General features: G+C 54.4%; 3 protein-coding genes across 9 annotated transcripts in view; 2 read left to right on the top strand and 1 right to left on the bottom strand.

Annotated features, from left to right (window-relative positions):
• NRBP1 (nuclear receptor binding protein 1) overlaps positions 1-5241 on the top strand; it is a 43559-nt gene extending 38318 nt beyond the window's left edge. Inside the window, exons 11-19 of one of the 2 annotated variants that reach the window (XM_063330880.1) lie at positions 288-386; positions 462-594; positions 887-989; positions 3350-3400; positions 3526-3661; positions 3746-3799; positions 4033-4096; positions 4174-4229; positions 4424-5241. In XM_063330880.1, coding sequence (XP_063186950.1) covers positions 288-386; positions 462-594; positions 887-989; positions 3350-3400; positions 3526-3661; positions 3746-3799; positions 4033-4096; positions 4174-4229; positions 4424-4522 — 795 coding nt within the window. In that variant the 3' untranslated portion in view covers positions 4523-5241. The remainder of the gene's footprint in view (positions 1-287; positions 387-461; positions 595-886; positions 990-3349; positions 3401-3525; positions 3662-3745; positions 3800-4032; positions 4097-4173; positions 4230-4423) is intronic. The other variant, XM_063330881.1, reaches the window with a different exon arrangement.
• Positions 5242-5352: 111 nt separating this feature from the next.
• On the top strand, positions 5353-7999 carry KRTCAP3 (keratinocyte associated protein 3). The gene is made up of 6 exons (XM_063330889.1): positions 5353-5584; positions 5676-5735; positions 6343-6543; positions 6773-6907; positions 7281-7365; positions 7552-7999. Exons 1-5 carry the CDS (start codon positions 5366-5368, stop codon positions 7353-7355), a joined length of 690 nt encoding a protein of 229 aa, XP_063186959.1. The 5' UTR covers positions 5353-5365; the 3' UTR covers positions 7356-7365; positions 7552-7999.
• A 259-nt stretch (positions 8000-8258) lies between these two features.
• The window catches only part of IFT172 (intraflagellar transport 172), a 39350-nt gene continuing 28504 nt past the window's right edge, over positions 8259-19104 (bottom strand). For 3 of the 6 annotated variants that reach the window (XM_063330886.1, XM_063330882.1, XM_063330888.1), the window contains 14 exons: positions 18748-18877; positions 18034-18132; positions 17566-17747; positions 17006-17072; positions 16630-16716; positions 14280-14396; positions 13710-13820; positions 13036-13155; positions 11691-11786; positions 10966-11025; positions 10067-10165; positions 9533-9686; positions 8683-8774; positions 8259-8421 (listed from right to left, as the gene is read on the bottom strand). In XM_063330886.1, coding sequence (XP_063186956.1) covers positions 8332-8421; positions 8683-8774; positions 9533-9686; positions 10067-10165; positions 10966-11025; positions 11691-11786; positions 13036-13155; positions 13710-13820; positions 14280-14396; positions 16630-16716; positions 17006-17072; positions 17566-17747; positions 18034-18132; positions 18748-18877 — 1504 coding nt within the window. In that variant the 3' untranslated portion in view covers positions 8259-8331. The remainder of the gene's footprint in view (positions 8422-8682; positions 8775-9532; positions 9687-10066; positions 10166-10965; positions 11026-11690; positions 11787-13035; positions 13156-13709; positions 13821-14279; positions 14397-16629; positions 16717-17005; positions 17073-17565; positions 17748-18033; positions 18133-18747; positions 18878-19104) is intronic. The other 3 variants (XM_063330885.1, XM_063330884.1, XM_063330883.1) reach the window with 3 other exon arrangements.

Below are 19104 nucleotides of genomic sequence, written 5' to 3' on the forward strand. Positions count from 1 at the left end.
TCAAGCACAAGTACAGGCCAATGCATCATGAGGTTCAGAATGGAGATACTTACTGTCCGAGGTGATGCTGGCGTAGTTTTCAGGTCTCCTGGCAAGCCGTTGGGGTGCTGCAGACAAGCTATTGTAACGAGGCAGTCACTCTCTCTCTGCCTCCACACACTGTGACCTTAAATAGCACCAACCAACCTGGCTGTTGCCATCTCACGCTTGGCAGTGGTCTCCTCGAGCTCTGTCCAGTGCAGTCAGTAGTTCTCCGTGAAGACTGACACCCTGCTCTGTGTTTGCAGATGGCGGTGCTGGAAATACAGGGTAACGGAGAGTCGTCGTACGTGCCCCAGGAGGCCATTAACAGTGCCATCCAGCTGCTGGAGGACCCCCTGCAGAGGGTGAGCGAGGAGGGATCAGCATCCCTGCAGACATGTTGGCATTGCACGTGGTCTCATGTGATTTTTGTCTTTCAGGAGTTCATTCAGAAGTGTCTAGAACAGGACCCTGGCAAGCGTCCTACTGCCCGGGAGCTCCTTTTTCATCAGGCGTTGTTTGAGGTGCCATCGCTAAAGCTGCTCGCTGCTCACTGCATCGTTGGACATCAGCGTGAGTATGGAGCCCCAGGGTGCCACATCTTGCCTTCTGCAAAGCTTCCCTAAGTTGTCAGTGCTGCTGGCATCCTGGAAAACGGGACCTTCAGGCTGCTCTTAACAGGCAGGGACCAAGCCTGGTGAAACAGAGCTGCCGTCACTGCAGGGCCTGGGGGATGGTGGTGCCCTGCCTGCTCCGAGAGGCACAGGGGATTAACAGCCAGGAGCCTCTGGGGGTTTTATTGCTCTTCTTACGTTGGAAAGGAATTGCAGTTGTTCGGTTTTGTTTTGTTTTTTTTTTTAAATAGATATGATTCCTGAAAATGCTTTAGAAGAAATGACCAAAAACCTTGACATGAGTGCAGTGTTGGCAGAGATTAATCATGCGGACAGGGAAGGAGTCAAGATGATGTGAGTACCTGCGTTGTTGCCTGGAGGGGGCTGATGGGGTGCGTGTGGAATGGGTGCCGGGGCACCGGGGTGAGCACTGAAGGATCCCTTCAAGTTAGTGTTGGCATTTCACCACCCACTGGGAAACAAAAGGGAGCTGATGGTGCTGCTGGTGAGGAGCAGTCACGCTCTGGGCACAGAACATGTTCTGTGGAGGGAATCTCCTGGGTGGAAGACGACTTTGCAGCCATGTTCTGTGAACAGATTCCGTGCAGCGGAGATGTGAATTGTTACCCAGATGGAGAGGTGGGAAGTTAACTCACTGTATTGGAACAGCCCTTAGCAAAGCCTGGCTGAACAGTCAGGGGAGGTGACTCGGACCAGCCACAGGCTTGTCAAATGGAATCCAATACGCTGGAGAAACGGTTCCTCAGCGTCTTCTTAACGGAGCAGCTTACTCTGCGATATGCAAAGGGAAAGGCTGTTTTGGGCAGCTGTCAGTAACACGCTGCAGCCGCCTAAACTATGGAGGTGGCTTCCTAAGTGAGGGAGCATAGTATGTATGGGGCAAGTAGGGTGCTGAGAATTGATGGTAGATTCTGGATAATGAAACCTCAGCTGGTTGAGGGTTTAGCTGAAAAGACTAAGATGTGGATACTGTATTTCCAGAGAAGACCAGGGTGTTTCCAGGGTAGCCCAGCACTCTGGGATGCACAGGCTACTGAACAAAAGTGATCAAGACAACAGGGAAAATAAAAAAAGCTCTTTGGCCCATATAGACCTTTCTAAGAACTGACATTCCGGTCTTCACAGCGCTAGTAAATAATGGCATTGAATTCCCTTTGGAATGTTTTTTGTTAATTAAAGGTTGAAAATGGAGGATAAAGAGTGAATAGCCAAAGCTGTGCAAGAGAAATTCTTTGCATATATTGGGCGTCAGTCTGCAGAGCATTGGCTAGCTGGCACACACCAGGCTGGAGTGCTGGAAAAAGAAAAAGAAAGTGCAGGAATGACTTGAAATGTCAGAGAGCGTCCTTTCCAGATGGCTATTGGAGTGCCATGCAAACTGAGCTGCTAGAAAAAATTGTAAATTTTGCTGAAAACTCCTGATATAGTAGAGGATGGGAAAGTGACAGTTGTGTGTGTTGAAGAGGGCTGTGGAGCCGTCTGGGGAACCGAGGCAGACGTGCAGCCCCTGCCAGATCTGATGGAACCGCAAAGCCCCTGGAGGGCACCGTGACAGCATTCGACCCATTTGCAGCCTCTGGCTAATCTCTGAAATTCTTAAAAGAAGCGGTACGGGGAATGCTGGCTGTTCAGAACTTTTGTTTAACGAGTCTAAAAGAAGCTGTGGGCAAGTGGGCACTGAAAAGCTGAATTGATTAAGGTGATGAGGAAAGTGATTTACTGGGGAATTAGTAAAGTAGGAGAACCTGTGTCTCCTTGTTAGTCAAAACCAGAAAGAAGTGAGGTACTCACTGTGGACAGTGCTGGTGTTGCTAACTCCCTGTGCCGCGCAAGGGACAATAATAGCTGCTTTTCTGTCTGAGAAGGCTTTGAAGTAACAGCACAGGAAAACGCCATTTCCAGCTTGTTGGAAATGCTCTTCTGTGCAGCCGCAAACGAGAGCAAATGTGGTCTCAGGGTGCCCGATCGTGGGAGAGAAGGTTACGGTGGTTGGGTGAAGTGTCTGAAGACGTTATCAGTGCGATGTGCGGGTACAAAATGGCAACCTTTGTGAGCAGTCCTGGAGCAGATCAGAGGCTGGGGAATTAAAAAAGAACTGGTGGGAAGACTTTCCTCCGAGGCACTTCATTAAGCAGCCACCAAGATGAATGAGCAATCTAGGAAAGAAACTGCAGAGGGAACAAAAGTATCCTGGACTCCAGTGAGAAGTATTTGGGCAGGATGTTAAATCCTGAGGTGTAGTTTCTGGTCTGGAGTGATACGGCCGGTCATGCTGTGCCACCAGCTGCTGAGGGGCTCTTGCCTTTACAGTGCCGAGTGTCCTCGCTCTGCTGGAGATGGGATGCCGGCTTTGTGGGTCTGTTGTGACGGATGTCTTTGAAAAACCTCGCTAGAACGTGGTGTTATTGGGCCAGATTCCACGTAATCGTTCACATCAGACAGCTCTCTACAGGGAGGCGGTACCTGTTCTGCCATAATTAAAATGTTGCCTCATCCTTAGCTCCTGTGAATGGTTCCTTCCTGTGCAGGAAGACTGGAGTCCGTCTCACCTTTGGCTGGCTGTACCCATCCTGGCCAGTGACACGGCTGCAGGCTAGGACATGGGGATTTGAAATTGCATCCGAAGAGGCTTGAGTGATGGTTCTGTTAAATGACTTCTCACCTCAGGACACTTTTTTTTTTTCCCACCCCAGCTTCTCACAGTCTCCAGCACTGGAGCTGGACAAGTTCCTGGAGGATGTAAGGTAAGAGGGTTTGTTTGTGTTTTGTTTTTTTTTTTTTTCTTTTTTATAAAGGGTGATTTTAACTGTGTGTGAGACTGGAAAAATTTTGGAGAGGCATAACCTTGGACACGGCTCCTTTCTTGTAGGAATGGGATCTACCCACTCACAGCCTTTGGGATGCCACGACCCCAGCAGCCCCAGCAGGTAGTGGTGAAATCTCCCATTGCTCCTCCATCAGTGAAGACACCAACTCCGGAGCCTGCTGAGGTGGAGACCCGCAAGGTGAGCGATGGGAGCTCCGTTCCCCCTCCCCGGCCAAGCTCCGCAGCTGCAGCCGGTCACAGGGCATCTCTGCTTCTGTTTCAGGTGGTGCTGATGCAGTGCAACATCGAGTCCGTGGAGGAGGGAGTGAAGCATCACGTACGTTCCCAGCTCCTGGTTGAGCATGTGTCGGGGTGTACCAGGGCAGCTGAGAGAAATGGCTCCAGCGCACTGCTGGCTGGGTTTGGAGCGGAACTGGCTGTGGTGGTTCTGTTAGACCCCTGTGGGACTCTGGAGGGGAGTGGTTCATACCCCAGTGGGGAGTTCTGGGGATGCTCCTGGCTGTCTGTGGCCACGGTGTCGTCCCTCATGAGAACTTCTCTACCCTGCAGTTAACGCTGCTGCTGAAACTGGAAGACAAGTTGAATCGACACTTGAGCTGTGACCTGCAGCCCAGTAAGTACCTTTCGTCCTGTGCTCTGGGGCCAGCAGCACGCTCAGAGCCAGGACTTACAGCCGTCCCTGTGTTGCAGATGACAACATCCAGGAGCTGGCAGCTGAACTGGTCCAGCTTGGATTCATTAGCGAGGTAAGCAGTCCTGGGGTTCAGGTAGGGATAACAGGTCTGCGTTCCCTTCTCAAATGGTTTATGCCAGATCACTCCTTTTCTAGCTGGGAAGGTGGGAGAAATGAGACGTGTCCCTGCGCTGGTGCCCTGCCAGGCTTCGGCCAAGCTCTCTGCTTTGCGCGGGCCTGCCCCTCACTGCAGCTTGTTCTTCCCAGGCTGACCAGAGCAGACTTACCTGTTTACTTGAAGAGGCGTTCAGCAAGTTCTACTACACCCGGAACGGAGCCCTGACGGCAGTGACTGTGTCATCTTAGCAGCCCTGGCTCACGGGCGGCCAGTGCGGCTTTGTTGCCTGTGACCCCTTCTGTGTCTGTCCATCACTGTAGGGCATCAGCGAGACCCCAGCTGCAGCGCTTGGAAGCTCATCCTGCATGTGCCGTGGCTGGGCTGCGACAATCCTCCCTCCTGCCCGCCTATTAAAGGGGACTTTGAGCATCAGTATTATTTCCAGCCCTGTTTTTGTTGGGATTTTGCCAGGTGGTGCCGGGGAGCCGGGTCCTGGCTTGGGGTGTTCTGTAGCCCCATTCATGTGCATGGAGTTTGTTCTGTTTGAATTGTACAAAGTGTCTTTTGCACAGCACAGAAATTTTTTTTTCTCTCTTGTTTTTTTTTTTTTTTTTTTTTTTAATTTAAAGGTAAGCGGGGGGGAGCCCCCCAGCCCCGCCCCCTCTCTGCACCCCCCTCTGCCGCTGCCTCTGGCACCGCCCACCCCCTCCCCTCCCCCCCCTCCGGACGGGGGTGCCTGGGCGCCCCCTGTTCCCCGCCGCCCCCCCGCCCCGGGCCGCACTTTGTTTACTGGTTTTGCACGGCCGCCCGCCCGCCCCTGCGGCTGCGGCGGGTGCGGACACGGGGCTGCCCCCTGGGGCCCCCCCGCCGCCTCCGCCCCGCTCCCGGCGGAGCGCTGGGACACCCCCCCCGTCCCGTCCCCGGGTGCGGGGCTGGGCCCAGTGCCGCTCCTGCATCTCATTTCTATCATTTCCTATTTTTAATAAACTGTTTTGTAAATATGCGAGTGCTGCCTCTTTCCGGGGCGGGCGGGGGCGGGACGGGGCTGCCCGGCCCCGGGGCGGTGCCGTGGGGCGGTGGCGGCGGCAGCCATGGCGGGCGGGCGCGGGGGGCGGTGGGCGCCGGGGGCGCTGGCGGAGCCGCGGCGGCTGATGCGGGGCGGGCTGGGGCTGATCGTGCTGGGCCACGGCAGCCTGGTGCTGGGCGCCATCGTCCATGGCTCGGTCCTGCGGCACGTGGCCGGCGCCAGCCGCGCCGTCACCCCCGAGTACGCGGCGGCCAACGTGGTGTCGGTGGGCTCCGGGCTGCTGGTGAGAGCTGGGCCGCGCCGGGGGCCGGGCAGCGGGAGGGGGGCGCCGGCCCGGCCCCGGGCGCGGGCTGAGCGCGGGTCTCTCCCCGCAGAGCATCGCCGCGGGCATCGTGGCCATCCTGGTGTCGCAGAACCTGTCCCGGGCAGCGCTGGTGAGTGCGGGGCCGGGGGGACAGCAGCGGAGCGGGACGGGGGCCTCGCCGCCGCCCAGCCCCCGCCCGCCGCCGCTCCCCTGGACCTTGTCCCCGGAGGCTCCTTCCGCCTGGGCCTCGCGCGGGCTGCGGGTGTCGCCTCTCGCCTCTCGCCCCGGATAAGCCCCGCTGGGAAGGAGGGAGGGCGGGTGGGCAGCAGCCTGGGCACCGGGCACCGTGCCCGTGGGTGAAGCTGCGTCCGGGGTCAGGCATCTCCCTGTGGTCGCACAGGGTGGGCCTGCTTCAGGCAGAGCTGCTGGTGGGGCCTCGGCTCTCGGCAGAGCTGGGCCCGGGCTGGGGCTTCCCGGGTGCAGGAGCCGGTGGGATGGCGCTCTCCGGTGGCTCTGGGCTCGTGGGGGGGGCAAGGGATGCGAAGGGTGCAAAAGCCCCATCCAAGTGCGGGGCTGAGCCGTGCTGGAAGGGGCAGGAGACCGCATGTGCTCACTTGGTGCCAATGTCTGCGGGGTTACCCTGCGGAGCTGGCGTGCGGCAGTGCGGTGTGCCTGGCCCCCTGCAGTGCCAGCCCCTGGTGTTTCCCCCAGCTCTCACGCGTTCTTGCTGCCCGCAGCATTGGACCCTGCTGAGCATGTCCCTGTTGAACTGCCTCCTGTCCACAGCGTGCACTGTGGGCCTGGCGCTGGCCATCGCCCTCACCGTTCACAGCCGGGGCATGCACCTTGTCAGGGGCTGTGACAGCTCCGCGCTGCCTGATGATGCCCGTGCAGCCATAGCGACCAACGACTGTCCTTTCAACACCACACGCATCTACGTGAGTCTGCAGGGCCCCTCCCGCTCTTCCTCTTTTTGTCTCTGCTTCCTCTCTTTTTCCTTTTTCTCACTCTCTCTCGCCCACCCTCTCTCTGCCCCTCTCCCCCCGCCCCGTTCCCTTCGTTCTCTCCTTCCCCTGCTGCTTGCGCAGCCCCTGCTCAGCCGCCTGCAGGCAGGCTGGGTGCCATGGACCAGGCTCCCTGAGGGACCTGCAACCCTCTGCCCTGCAGGACACGGCCCTGGCGCTCTGGTTCCCTGCCATGCTGCTGGCAGCCGCAGAAGCTGTGCTGTCTGGCAGGTGCTGTTTGGTGGCCCTGATCTTCCGGGGCATTGGGCCCTGCGCACGTGGCTACAGCAAAGAGCAGGTATGTCCCATTGGCCCGGACTGGGCTCCCTGCCTCTGCCCCACCATTGCTGCCTTTTGAAGGTGCTGGGTGCTGCTGGGTCATCCTTCCCGTACAAGCAGGCTGTGCAGCAAGGGGAGGGGGGGAATGTGTGCAAGGGGAAGGTGATGGCGGGGGGGGGGGAATGACAAGTTTGAACATCTTCTGTCTAGCCTTGGTGACAGACTGGCACCCCTTCACCTTGGGGAGTTGCAGAGGGACCCTCCTCTTCATCCCACTGATAGCCAAGCTGGTCTGTCCTGGCTGTCCTGAGCGAGTGCCACCCCCACCCCCCCACCTGGCCCAGCCCTTCATACATCACTGGGACCCTCCACCTCCATTTTTCTCTCTGTAGCTGGCCGGGCCGAGTACAGTGAAGGAGGGTCCACCGCGTGAGATGCAGCAACTCCTGGCTGAGACTCGTGCCTAGAGCTGGAGAGGTGAGTGCTGTGCGTGGGCTGTGCCTGGCGGGGGGCGAGCGGGGGCAGGCTCTGCTGGCAAGAGCGCCCCTGCCCCCACCAGCTCCCTGAAACGCCTCTTTCCAAACGCAAGTACTGGACATGGGTGTTGGCGTGTGCCTGGCCCTGCAGCGCGGTCCTGCTCTCACGAGTCCTCTTTCACTCCAGGTGGTGCTGCAGGAGGGCTGCCATCAGCCAGGTGACGTTTCAGCTGCACTGTGCTCCTGCCCCAGAGGCAGGCGTGGGGAGGGTGGGCTGCAGGGGGAAGGGGTGCATCTTCCTCCCCCCCAGACCCACCACCCCTCCTGGGACAAACCCCGCAGATTCCAGACACGAGCTGCCAGGGGTCACCAGGCAGCCTTAGCCCAGCAGGCGCCATGGGCCCCAGACACCCTCCCGTCCTCCCCCAAGGCCCTTGCTGGGACACCGAAGGCTCCATTGGTGTTTTACATGTGGTGATGGGAGCAGGCGGAGGTGCTGGGGCCTGGCAACAGCCAGGGCTGTCCTGGTGCTGGTGGGCCTGCTGCAGGGCCAGCCGGCCAAAGAGGGGAAGGCGAACAACCCCTTTGTTGGGAGCCTGTGTTGTTTCTCTGGGTAAATAAACTTTTAATTTTCACACTGGCTGCTGTAAGTGGCTCCCCCGGGTGGATGCCAGCTGGGAGATGGGCCCAGTGATGGAACGATGGCGCAGCTGGTGTGTAAGCCCATCTCCATGCTCGCCCCACCAGGAACAGGGATGTAGACAAACGCATGGTTGCAGTGTGACAGTCACCCAGCAGGGCCAGCAGACACGTGTGCAGGGTTATCACCCTGTGCGCTGGGAGCTACACGTGTTCCTGGACTCGCATCCCTTGACAAAGAGGAGCACAGCAGGGTTGAGAAACATGTTTACTGGGGGTGAAAGTGGAGGGTGTTGCAGGACAGGCCCGAGAGCTGCCATGGTCCAGCTCACTGGAAAGAGAAGCTAGTGCTCGGGAGTCCCCCACACCACTGGCTGAGGAACTTGAGCACATCCTGGCACGCAGGGCTGTGGGACGTCTGCAGAACGAAAGAGGCCTTGGCAGTGGCCAGGGGCAGTGCCATCTCTCCCTGCCAAGGATATCCCTGGGGCAGACAGAGCTGCACAGCCAGGGCTGGGCCTGCCCCGGCTCCACGAGCGAGGGTAACCCCTGCCCAGGTTCCCCTAAAACCGCCCCAGTTCCCCGTCTCCACCCCACAGGACAATGTTTTATTGTCAGCGTTGAGGGGTTGCACACCTCTCCCAGCCCATCTCCCTGCCCCACGGGGTGCCTGGCTCACCTTGACAGCCATCAGGAACTTGTTCCATGTGTCCTTGTTGGTTTCTCGGCCTGGCCGCTTGAACTCTATCTTGTTCCTCAGCACAGGGTACCCTGGTCACACAGTGACACCCTCAGAAACAAGCCAAGACCCACAGCAGACCCCTGGCTTCTAGAGACAGATTGAGGAAGGGGGTGCCTGCAGTGGTAGGATCAAAGGAAAATGGAGGCCTGTGTCTCTGGCGAGGGCACCCAGCAACGTGAAATGCGCGCATCCTGCCCCTGATCTTTGGAGACGGAGCCCTGCTGGTGGCCTATGCCAGCTCCCCCTTCTCCAACCCACTCTTTGAGTCCTGCAGCGCAATCCCCTGCTGTCTGAAACCTGGGGGGGGGGGGGGGGGGGGCGGTTAGCACTTGCCAGAACAGATTTTGTAAAGCGGGGCAAAGCAGGGCCAGGCACTTCAAGTGCACGTGTCAGTGCTGCCCAGGCAGTCTGTTAATCATAGTCACAGAATGGTAGAAACAGTATGGTGGAGGTTAGAAGGGACCTCTGGGGTCTATATGGTCCAGTCCACCCCCCAACCCTGCCCCAGCTCAGGCAGGGCCACAGCCAGTTGCCCAGGACTGTGTCCAGACAGCTTTCGGCTGTTTCCAAGTACAGAGATGCCCCAACTTCTGTGCAGCTTGTTCCAGCGCTCAGTCACCCTCACAGTAGAAAATGGCCCCTTCTATCTCCTCCAGCAGAACTGGTCCCGCAGCCAGCCAGTCTCCCTGCTCCTCTTTCAGCAGAGCCTGAATCCCCTCCCAGATCCCCCTTTGCAATGTATTCCCACTCCCCATCTGGCACCATGTGTGAGCTGCCTGGAGCGTACCTGTGAGCACGCAGGGCAGGGAGCGCACCCCGGTATTTGCTGCCACCAGTGAGGCTTCGTATGTGTCCCGCTCGTCCTGTGGCAGCACCTGCTCCAGCCGCTGGTCCATGGACATGGTGAGCACCCAGTCCCTGACCTCCTCCCGCTTCTCCTCCTGCAGGGCAGAGGACAGGGCACCTCCTGACACGGCACCTGTGATCCTGCCCAGCTGCTGCTCCACAGTGCGAGGGCGTACACGGAGGGGGCAGGACATGCGTGTGCACACAGGATGTGCACACACGTGCGTGTGCACATATCTGGGGGTGGGGGATTGTTTGCATGTGTGCAGAAACACACGTGTATATTGGGAGGAGAACATGAGAAAGAATGTGTGTATGTGCCTGTGTGTGCTGGGGCTGTGTGCAGGGGGCAATGCTGTGCACATTTCCATCTCCTCTAGCACTGCTGTCCCACCCTTGCCCCAGTCCTTGGTCAGAGAGGGCCCTGAAGCAGCATCACTGGTCATGGGAGCTGGAGACGGCAGATGACACTCACAGGGACGTGCTGTTGGGCTGGAAGTGGCACTTCAAAGGGAATGTCTGTGTTCTGGAAATCAGAGTGGTCCAGAGAATCCAGGTTCCCTTCTTCAATGGCCTGAGGAAGGAAAAGTGGTGGAGCACTAGGCAACCCCTCCTTGGAGTTGAGAGCATAATCTACATTGTGAGGATGCCATTACTGATGCCCCTCTTTAATAGCGCTGGGGTGACTGGGCCCTCCTGGGACGTGGCATTTATGGTCATCCTCTGCAGTGTCAGAGGATGTGTGCCCCTGAAACACTGAATTAAAACTTGCCAGGTGGCCTCAGAGAAGGGAAAAATGAAATGGGGAGCTTTTTTCCCCAGCAGCTGGTGACAGCACTTGGAGGACTAGTGCAGAAATGTCTGTCAGCTTCCTGGGCTTTGGTGTTGTCTGGTGACCAACCTGGTAGTCAAGGAAGGCGATGACTGGCAGGGGGGTGTGCCCGAGTCTTGTATCACAGTGGCTAAAGCACTGGGCCATGCCCTCCACCCCTCAGGAAATTTTCCTTCCCTTGGAACAACTCAGATCATCATGAAAACTGTAATGGCACTTGCAGCCATGAAGACCACAGGCCTGACCTGTTAGGCCAACTTGCTCTTTGCTGCAGCCTGCATGCGTGGTGGCATTGGCACACGCATGGTGGCACACGCATGGTGACACAGCCAGAGCTGCTCAGGTGCTCTGTGTGGCAAGTGCCTCCACAGCTAGTGTTACACACAGGTACACCCAGCAGTGTCCTCCATCAGCACGAGCTCAACTGCGTGCTGCCACGTTCAGACCTCAGGAGTCCTGTGGCCAGGCTGAGGCCTGTTTTGGCCCTACAGCCCCTTGTCATTTTCAGTGCAATAGCCCTCCCTCCATCAGACTATACGCACATCTGAGAGGTCCAGGAAGCGGTTCAGGAAGATGAATGCCATGTTCTCCCAGCTGACTGCCTAGTAGAGAGAGAAACCCCAGGTAAGACCAGACAGCTTATCTGCACAGACACAACTGTCCTGCCTGAGCGATGGCTAGAAAGCACGTGGTTCTGTTTGTGCCACTACATCTTGCTTGCAGCATGGGTAATGCAGAAGGAGAGTGCACATCCCAGCTCACCATCCCGGAGACTGCTTCACAGGTGACCACTGGGATAACCAGCCCACTGGCCACAGGCTGTCCTACAGGACTGAGTTGGGCATTATTGTACAGGCAGCATCAGACAGAACATGCTGCTCTGCCTTCCATGTGGCATTGCTATGGGCTGGCAGAGCCTATAGCCTCAGGAGTAAGGTAACACGTAGGTGACCCAGAGCAAGGCAGATCAGTTAGGAGTCCTGAATCTACACTAACAGAGCCATGAAATACAATGTGGCCCCCAGTCTACCCCTGGGTCTGCGGTTCATGTCCCCCTTGCTAGTTCAGGTCTGCCCTCCCACACCTACTGCCATTCCATGACAAAGTACAGAGGCTAGCAAGCTGTTTGAGGAAAGGCCTCCAATGCCAGTGTCTGGCTACTGGTCTACCAGTGCAGCTAGGGGACGACAGGGGAAGATAAAGTTGAGAATCCCTGAGCCCAGGGTCCTCCACTTCCTTAGCTGCTCTGGTGGCAGATAGCTCTTACCTTGGCAGCTATCCCAGCTTCATAGAAAGCCTTGTCTGCAGGCAGGAGCTCAGTGTGGCGCAGTAAGGAAATGGACAACTTGGCAGCCACAGTGTCCTGCAGCCACAGGGGACAGTAAAGCCACAACAATCAGTTCAGAAAAATCAGGTCTGAAGGGGTCTCATGAGATCATCCTGCCCCGCACTCATGGCAGGGACACTGCACCCACATATTTCTGACATGCAACAAAGGTTAAAAACTTCAGTCCTGACTGTAAGTACCCTCATTATGTGAACACACAGGAAGACTGTCACCAGAAGATGAAGTTCTTCTGCTTTATAAACCTTGCGGTTTTTTTTTTTTTTAACTAGAAGCCACACCCAAAATCCCACCATTTGAGTCACCAAACAGTTGAGCTTGGAAGGGAGCTCTGGTGATTGCCTAGTCCATCCTCCCCCACCCCATTCAAAGCAGAGTAAGCTACAGCAGGTTGTTCATGAACGTGTCTGGTCAGGTTTTGAGTATCTCAAGGGACGGAAACTCTCCACCCTCTCCAAGAAACCTGTTCCGGTGCTCAGCCAAAGTCACAGTAAGTTTTTTCTTGTATTCAGTCATGGAAGAATTTTAGAGCAGGGGTGAAGAATTGAAGGGAGATTTCAGTTTTCTGCTTGCCAGATAGGGTCTCTTCACACCAGAACTGGGAAGACCACCCCTCCTTCATGGCCCCAGACAGACTACCCAACACCTCAACATTTCAAAACTGTGTGGGTCTGTACAGGTTTCCAAGACATCAGACTTGGCTCTTTCTGACATGTCTGTGGGCCCCCAGTATCTACACGTGCAGCCATGGGGAAGCCCCATAGAAGGCCCAACGCACAGGTCCAGTATCTGCCAAAGCCCTGTGTGATGGCAAGCACCAAGGCCCATGAGCTCCCAAAGCCCTGTGCAATGCCAATCTGCTCTCCAGACCATGCGTGAAGCCCAGCAGCTCTCATGGCCCAGGACAGCTTAAGAGGAAGCAATGCCTCTCCTGGGAAGACCAGATTTTTCTGTGATCCCTACATTTCTGCTGGTGCCTCTGCTCTCACAAGTCATGCCAAGCATATGGATCAGCTTCCCACTGCTTTACATCTCAGTCCCAGTGGCTGGGGGCAGGTCCCACTATAAGGAGCCAGAGAAGACTATCTCCAGTTCCACCTGATAGTGGTGGGCTCACAGATCACTATAGTCCCATTCTCATGCATCCATGATGTGCAAGTGATCCATGAAGTGGAATAGTGAACTATGGATAGCCCTGAACCTGCACGTCCCCACAGGGCTCTGCACTCAGGGTGGTGACCTGGCAAAGGAACTTCAAAAACCTTACCAGTTGCTTCACGCCCTGAGCAGCGGAGCGGGTGGCATAGTAGTGAGAGATCAGCAGCATCGTTTCAAACTCTTCATGTGCTGGAGTGTTTGCCTCGCTTGACTTTACTAAGTTTTCACACTGAAGAAAAGGAGAGTAAATGAGAACTTGAGAGCACTGGGCACTCTTCATCCACTTGAGTTCAGGGAAAAGCTGTGGGAGAGAAGGATCTGAAATATCTAGGCACCTCTGGGGACTGAAGACGGGCTGGGCCTTGGGTGCTCTGGTTCTACAGATGTGGAGATGGGGAGGACTCTCATTTCCTAGGGTCCATAGTTCTGTGCTTGCCCACCCAGGCTGCTGAATATAGGTGTAGGATGAAAAGCAGCATGTTGTGCGAGGCTCCCATGTAGCAAGGACACAGTGAGCTCTGCAAGTACCAGTGTCCAGACCCACTTCTATGATTTGGCCTCGAGTGCAGGGTCATCTTCCCTGACTTCTCTTGCCCGTCCACTTCACAGGATCCTGTTGTTCTACTGTCCACATTGTGGACATTTCCTCATTTCCCCTCCGCTTGTGTTCTACAAATACTTCCCATGTCACCTGGCTAGAGTCTGGTTCTTCTTTCTCCCCTGCTAGGAGCCAGCAGGGTGTTGGAGTCTGACAGGCAGTTGGTAGCCATGGTCCACACTCACCAGATGGAAAAGAACCTCGCGCAGGTCAGCCCAGCTGGAGTAGGCCTCGGCACAATTCATGCCGGGCGCATTCACCATCTCCACAAAGAGACGCTTGTAAATGTTGAAATTCTGCAACAAAAAGGAGAGGAATCTGCAGGGAGACAGATAGGGAGCCAGCAGAAGTCTGGAGCTCTCCTGCTGTCAAGCACAGTCCAAGGGAATGGCTGCTCTGCACGAAGGCTCCTGGAGCAGACCTGCTGCTCGTGGCAAGGGCTGCTGCAGGACACGGCAGGGAAATGAGGAAGAACGCCTCCTGCAGCCAGTGCTCTCAGAGAGACAAACATGGTTCTGGTGGTTAAGGTGTTCAAAACAAACATGAATACTCAGCTTCCCCCTGCTCCTTCCCTGTGGAAGGAGGTTGCCTTTAGTCCTCTAGCTGAGGAGCCTCTGGAAGAATGCACAGTAGGGCTGAAGGGCCTTGGACGTGCTGAACCCCTGGCAGTCCCAGTTCTGGACTGGAAGCCTGACTCATGTAGGTCATAGCACACTCTGGCAATTCCCACTGGGATGTCACGCTGTCTTCATTACCTGTGGGTTGGCAGGTGCTCCATGGTGGACATACAGGCTCAGGGCTTTGTCCCAGCTTCCTTCCCGGATGAGGTGGGTTGCATACAGAGCTACGTACTTGTGTAAGACTTTATAGTTCTGGAGAAGGCACACAGAAAGCAGCAGCATGAGATTCATGACCTGAACATTTGTCACTCAGTAGGGACAGTTTCAGATGCATGGACACACACCCATACACCTGAGTCCCAAAGGGCGAGACCAGCTAATCCGAGACAGACTGCATCTGGACCTCACTGGACACCTCTAGTCCTGGCTAGTTGGTACTGTGCTGATCCTTCACACATGCAAATAAAGCTGTTTTTCAAAGGAATTTTGCCAAATTGCAGAACTTGCCAAAGGAATACTGCCAAATACCTAAAGGATGCAGTATCTCCACAATGTGGCACCTCAGGTACCAATTGTAAACTGGCCCTTTGTCTAATGAAAGAATGGATCAAAACACTCTGTGGACTGAAGATATTTGTAATTTGCAAGGCTGCTCTAGTCCGTTACTCAAATGCTGTCAGGTCTCTGGGACTGGAGGCTTCCTTGGAGTGTTGGCTTACACACATGCTGATCCCATAAACACGTTGCTAAGGACTGAGTGTCGTAGGCCTTACAGAAATTCAACTAAGCAAAGACCCACTTCACCCAGGCTTAAATCCACTAATGAGATGAAGAACATGGTGCAAAATGTGCAATCCTGTCAAAACTGAGCAATGGAAACAAGTTTATTAAGCACAAGAGAGACCAGCGCCTCAGTGATATGCCTACAATTTGAACACCCAGATGTGGATGCTGGTGAAACATGAGGGGCAGGACAGTTTGGGATAAAGACTTAGTCTGGTACATGACCTCTTTTGATAAATGTAACTTTTTTCCTGTACAATCAACGTAGAACAGGTGAGTCAAAAGTCATGAAATTCTGCACTGGTCAGTGCAAGGTTGTGCACAACCTGGAGCAAGGTTGTGCTAACGCTCTTTTAGAGGCATAAACAGACTAACATCTTCTTGGACTGAATGCGGTAGCACTGTGTGCTCACAATAAAACTGATTAAGCCCTTACCATTAAATTGAGCATGAAGTTATTCTTTATGGAAGAAGATCAACACTGGTATCCCCTGATAATTAGAACATCAGCAGAGAAGTCTCCAAGGTAACAGCTACTACAGCAAAGACCATTTGTATCACCAGAGAAGCCCGAGTCAAAAATAAATCAAGTTTACTGTAGTAGAGCCCAAACTCAGGTTACTGGTTACTGCATTAGAAACCTAGTTATAAAAATACAGCACAACACAATACCAGTGCTTGTCCGAGTTACCAGTGTTTGCCCAAGTGACTGTCTGTGATGACTCCACTAACTGCAGACTCCATTGCCAGGGGCTGCCCTGTTACTTAATCTGAAGTAACACCTCACTTCAAAGAATCAGCACCCGCTCTTAGTTTAGCTCCTTTATCAATAACTATTGAATCAATAACCAATAACCAATCAATAACCATCGAATACAAACAGATGCTTGAAGTGGATCCTGGTAATCTAGAGTTTTCTCCTCCTGTTACTGCATTGGAATAGCACTGTAAAAGTCTCATTTTGCTTTTCTCCATTTTTATTACTCTGCTGAGGTAGTTTTGTTAGTTTTTGGTCAATAAAAACTAAAATATGTAAAATTTGCTTTCATAGAATCATAGAATCACCTAGGTTGGAAGGGACCTTTCAGATCGTTGAGTCCAATCATCAACCTAACACGGACAAAAACCATCACTAAACCGTATCTCTAAGCACTACATCTACCCATCTTTTAAATACCTCCAGGGATGGTGCCTCAACCACGTCCCTGGGCAGCCTGTTGCAATGCTTAATAACCCTTTTAGCATAAAAATTTTTCCTAATAACCAGTCTAAACCTCCCCTGGTGCAACTTGAGGCCGTCTCCTCTTGTCCAATTGCCTGTTCCTCGGGAGAAGAGACCAAGGATGTCTAATTTCTACCAACACCAGGCCTCTAAAGAACATGTAGAAAGGCAGCTTTCTTTTACAAATCTCTTTGCTTCCAGGGTACCAATTACTTTCAGCCCAAACAACTCACTTAGCTTTTCCCAATGCTCCATTAATCACAAAATTTAAACCAAATATGCTTCTGGGTTCTAATGCTAGGCCTACTAGGCCTGATTGGGCAACATGGGGACAGTGAGGAGGTGTTTTTTGAGCTGCTGCAGTGACCCCCGCGCTCCCCCCAGGAACGACTGCTTTGTCCTTCCCACTCGTTCCTGCTGATCCTGCTTCAGCCAGCCAGGACCCATGTCTGTCTCCTGGGGGCTCACACAGGCACTCACCTGCTTAGCCGCAACCTCTAGGCACTTCTCCCATTGCTCCTGCTCTGCGTACATATCCAAAGCGGCCATGACATCTATTCCCACCAGCTGGGGATGGAAACAACCATAAATTCACTGTGCAGGCAAGGTTTCCTACCAGCATCAAGGCAGGCCATCAGCCCACCCAGGTCTTGCATACACACAGTCCCTCCCCCTCGATGGCATGGAAGCACAGAGCCAGTGAGACCCATCTGGTGTGCAGAAACCATGACTCACAGGCACATACAGACTCCTCGCCTGTGGGCATACTCAGGCAAAAACCCCATGAGAAAGGCCCCAAGGACGGACACAGATCCTGACATCACTCCCTAGCCTGTGAGACACCCCAAATACATACCGAATCTACCTTTCCTTGGTTCTTTAAATACTCCTTGTAACGCTGGTCCACATACTCCTCTGACCTGCTGGGCAGAAAGAATCTTAATAGGCAGCAAGACTAATAGTGTCTTGCGTCAGTGCAGAGACTGGATTCAACTTTGTCTACTTTGGGAAAAAGAGGACCTACAGCTGTGCCATGTCCTTCTCGTGCCAGCTGGGAGCATAGGTGGAAGGGGAAAGAAAGGGTCTAGACATCTAGACTTTGCAATGTAATGTGTGAGGAGCGTATGGCATCACAGGACTTTCAGAAGGAAGTGCATGTACAGGATTATGACAAGGGAAGGGGAAATAGGGATGGGGTAAAAGGGGATAACAATTTCCATGGGATGCGTGGCAACAGAAAGGTGTCAGGACGGAAAATGGCTTGGGAAGGGCAGCTGGAGAATGTGCCCTATTGAGCCTGGGAAGGCCACTGTGGGGAGAATCCAGGGAACCTGGGGGCACCAGGACAGGACAAGGAATCACCTGGGGGTGGGAGAGGGAGCAGAAAGAGTAGAATTTGAGACGTTCAGGGCATACCTGGGGTCCAACTCCTTAGCGACGCGCTTGGCTTTGCTCCATTCCTCCCCTTCAATGAAGGCATCGATAGCTTCTTGGATGAGGTCCAAGTTGAGGTAGAGTTCAGCTGCCTGCAGGGCCAGAGACAGTTCCATCGGAGATGAAAACCCAAAGGCACCCTGCAGCCCAGGCTGCAGTTGATGCTGTGGGAAATGACCAGCACATAGCAATGACAGAAAGTCTCTTCCCAAAAGATAACTCCCCTTCTCTGCTTCCTGCCTCCTCCCAAGGCCTGGCTCTCTCACTCTATTCCAGGATCTTATCCCTTCCCCTCCTTCCTCCTCCTTGAGGACTCTGTGCTGCCTAACTCTGGATAGGGCCACCCACCCATCACCTCAGGATGTGACTTGGCCTCCTTCCCTTGGATAGAGCTCTCCCTTCCTATGTCACCGCTTCTTCAGTAGTCTGGGGGCAGAAGCCAGCCCTTACCGCACTGTATTTCTTCATGGCCACCAGCTGAGGAGCCACAGTCCGCGTCACCTCCATGCTTTGTGACTGACCCAAGAATTTAATGGCCAACTCAGCAGCCTGTGAAGAGAAATTATCAGCAGCACAAGTGATGAGTTCTTTGAGAGAGGGATGAAGCTAGGAAGAGCTCAGTCCTAGCTAAAAGACTGAGAGTCATGAGCATTTGAACTATAGGTAAGAGAAGAAATGACAGCACACTTGAGCAATTCAGAGAAGCAAAGCCCAGCTACTTTCACACATGGGAGAAGATCAGACAAGGACATAATTGTTGCTGAAACTGGTACAAGGGCACAGGTACAAGTGAAAAGCATGAACAAGAACACAACCCAAAGGCTGGTGGACATGGACCACAAGAAGAAGAAAGGGTGCTCATCTAGGCAAGGTCTAACTCATACAGTCCAGCTCTTCCATGCACGGAGGTATGGGCACAAAGACACTGTCATGCTCCTGGAAGTGGTGTCACAGCAAGGATGTCAGTGCAATGCAGGATAAGCACACAGCCCATCATGGCTCAAGAGAATGGCCATGAAGGCTTTCAGACCCTGTGGTCACTGGAGTCTGCAGATTCTCTCTTGCCCTGCAGTGATTGAGGTTATCTCTGGGATGCTCTGCAGGTTGTGGGAGAGCTCCTAGACCACAGAACAGATGAAGGGAATCATAGCCTCCTGACTGTACCTTCAGCAAACACTTCTCCATCAGGACGCTGTTGCTGGGATCCCGCACCTTCAGATAGCAGTCCACTGCTCTGGCATATTCCCCAGCCTGCTCCCACTCCCGTGCCTGCTCCAGCAGCCCTTCTGTTCCTCTGCAGGGAGGAATGCAGGCTGTGAGCAAGACTGGGATGCTGCCACAGAGATCCTGTAGACAGTGTGTAGGGCATGGGCAGGGAGGTGCACAGCAGAGGTAAGTTGGGACCTCAAAGGGGGCTGTGCGTGTAACAGGGAATGCACACAGCCAGTGCTGAGGGGAGAGCTGATAAAAGGACCCTGGGGAGATGCACTGGTGGTACAGGAGACCTGGGAGATCTGTAAG

Source organism: Chroicocephalus ridibundus, chromosome 3 (assembly GCF_963924245.1).
Source record: "Chroicocephalus ridibundus chromosome 3, bChrRid1.1, whole genome shotgun sequence".
Classification (NCBI taxonomy): domain Eukaryota; kingdom Metazoa; phylum Chordata; class Aves; order Charadriiformes; family Laridae; genus Chroicocephalus; species Chroicocephalus ridibundus.

Excerpts from the sequence above, each read along its gene's own strand:
- KRTCAP3 (XM_063330889.1), top strand. The coding sequence starts at position 5,366 with ATGGCGGGCGGGCGCGGGGGGCGGTGGGCGCCGGGGGCGCTGGCGGAG. Across the intron at positions 5,585-5,675 it reads CGGTGGGCTCCGGGCTGCTG|AGCATCGCCGCGGGCATCGT; the intron begins GTGAGAGCTGGG and ends CTCTCCCCGCAG. Across the intron at positions 6,908-7,280 it reads GTGGCTACAGCAAAGAGCAG|CTGGCCGGGCCGAGTACAGT; the intron begins GTATGTCCCATT and ends TTCTCTCTGTAG.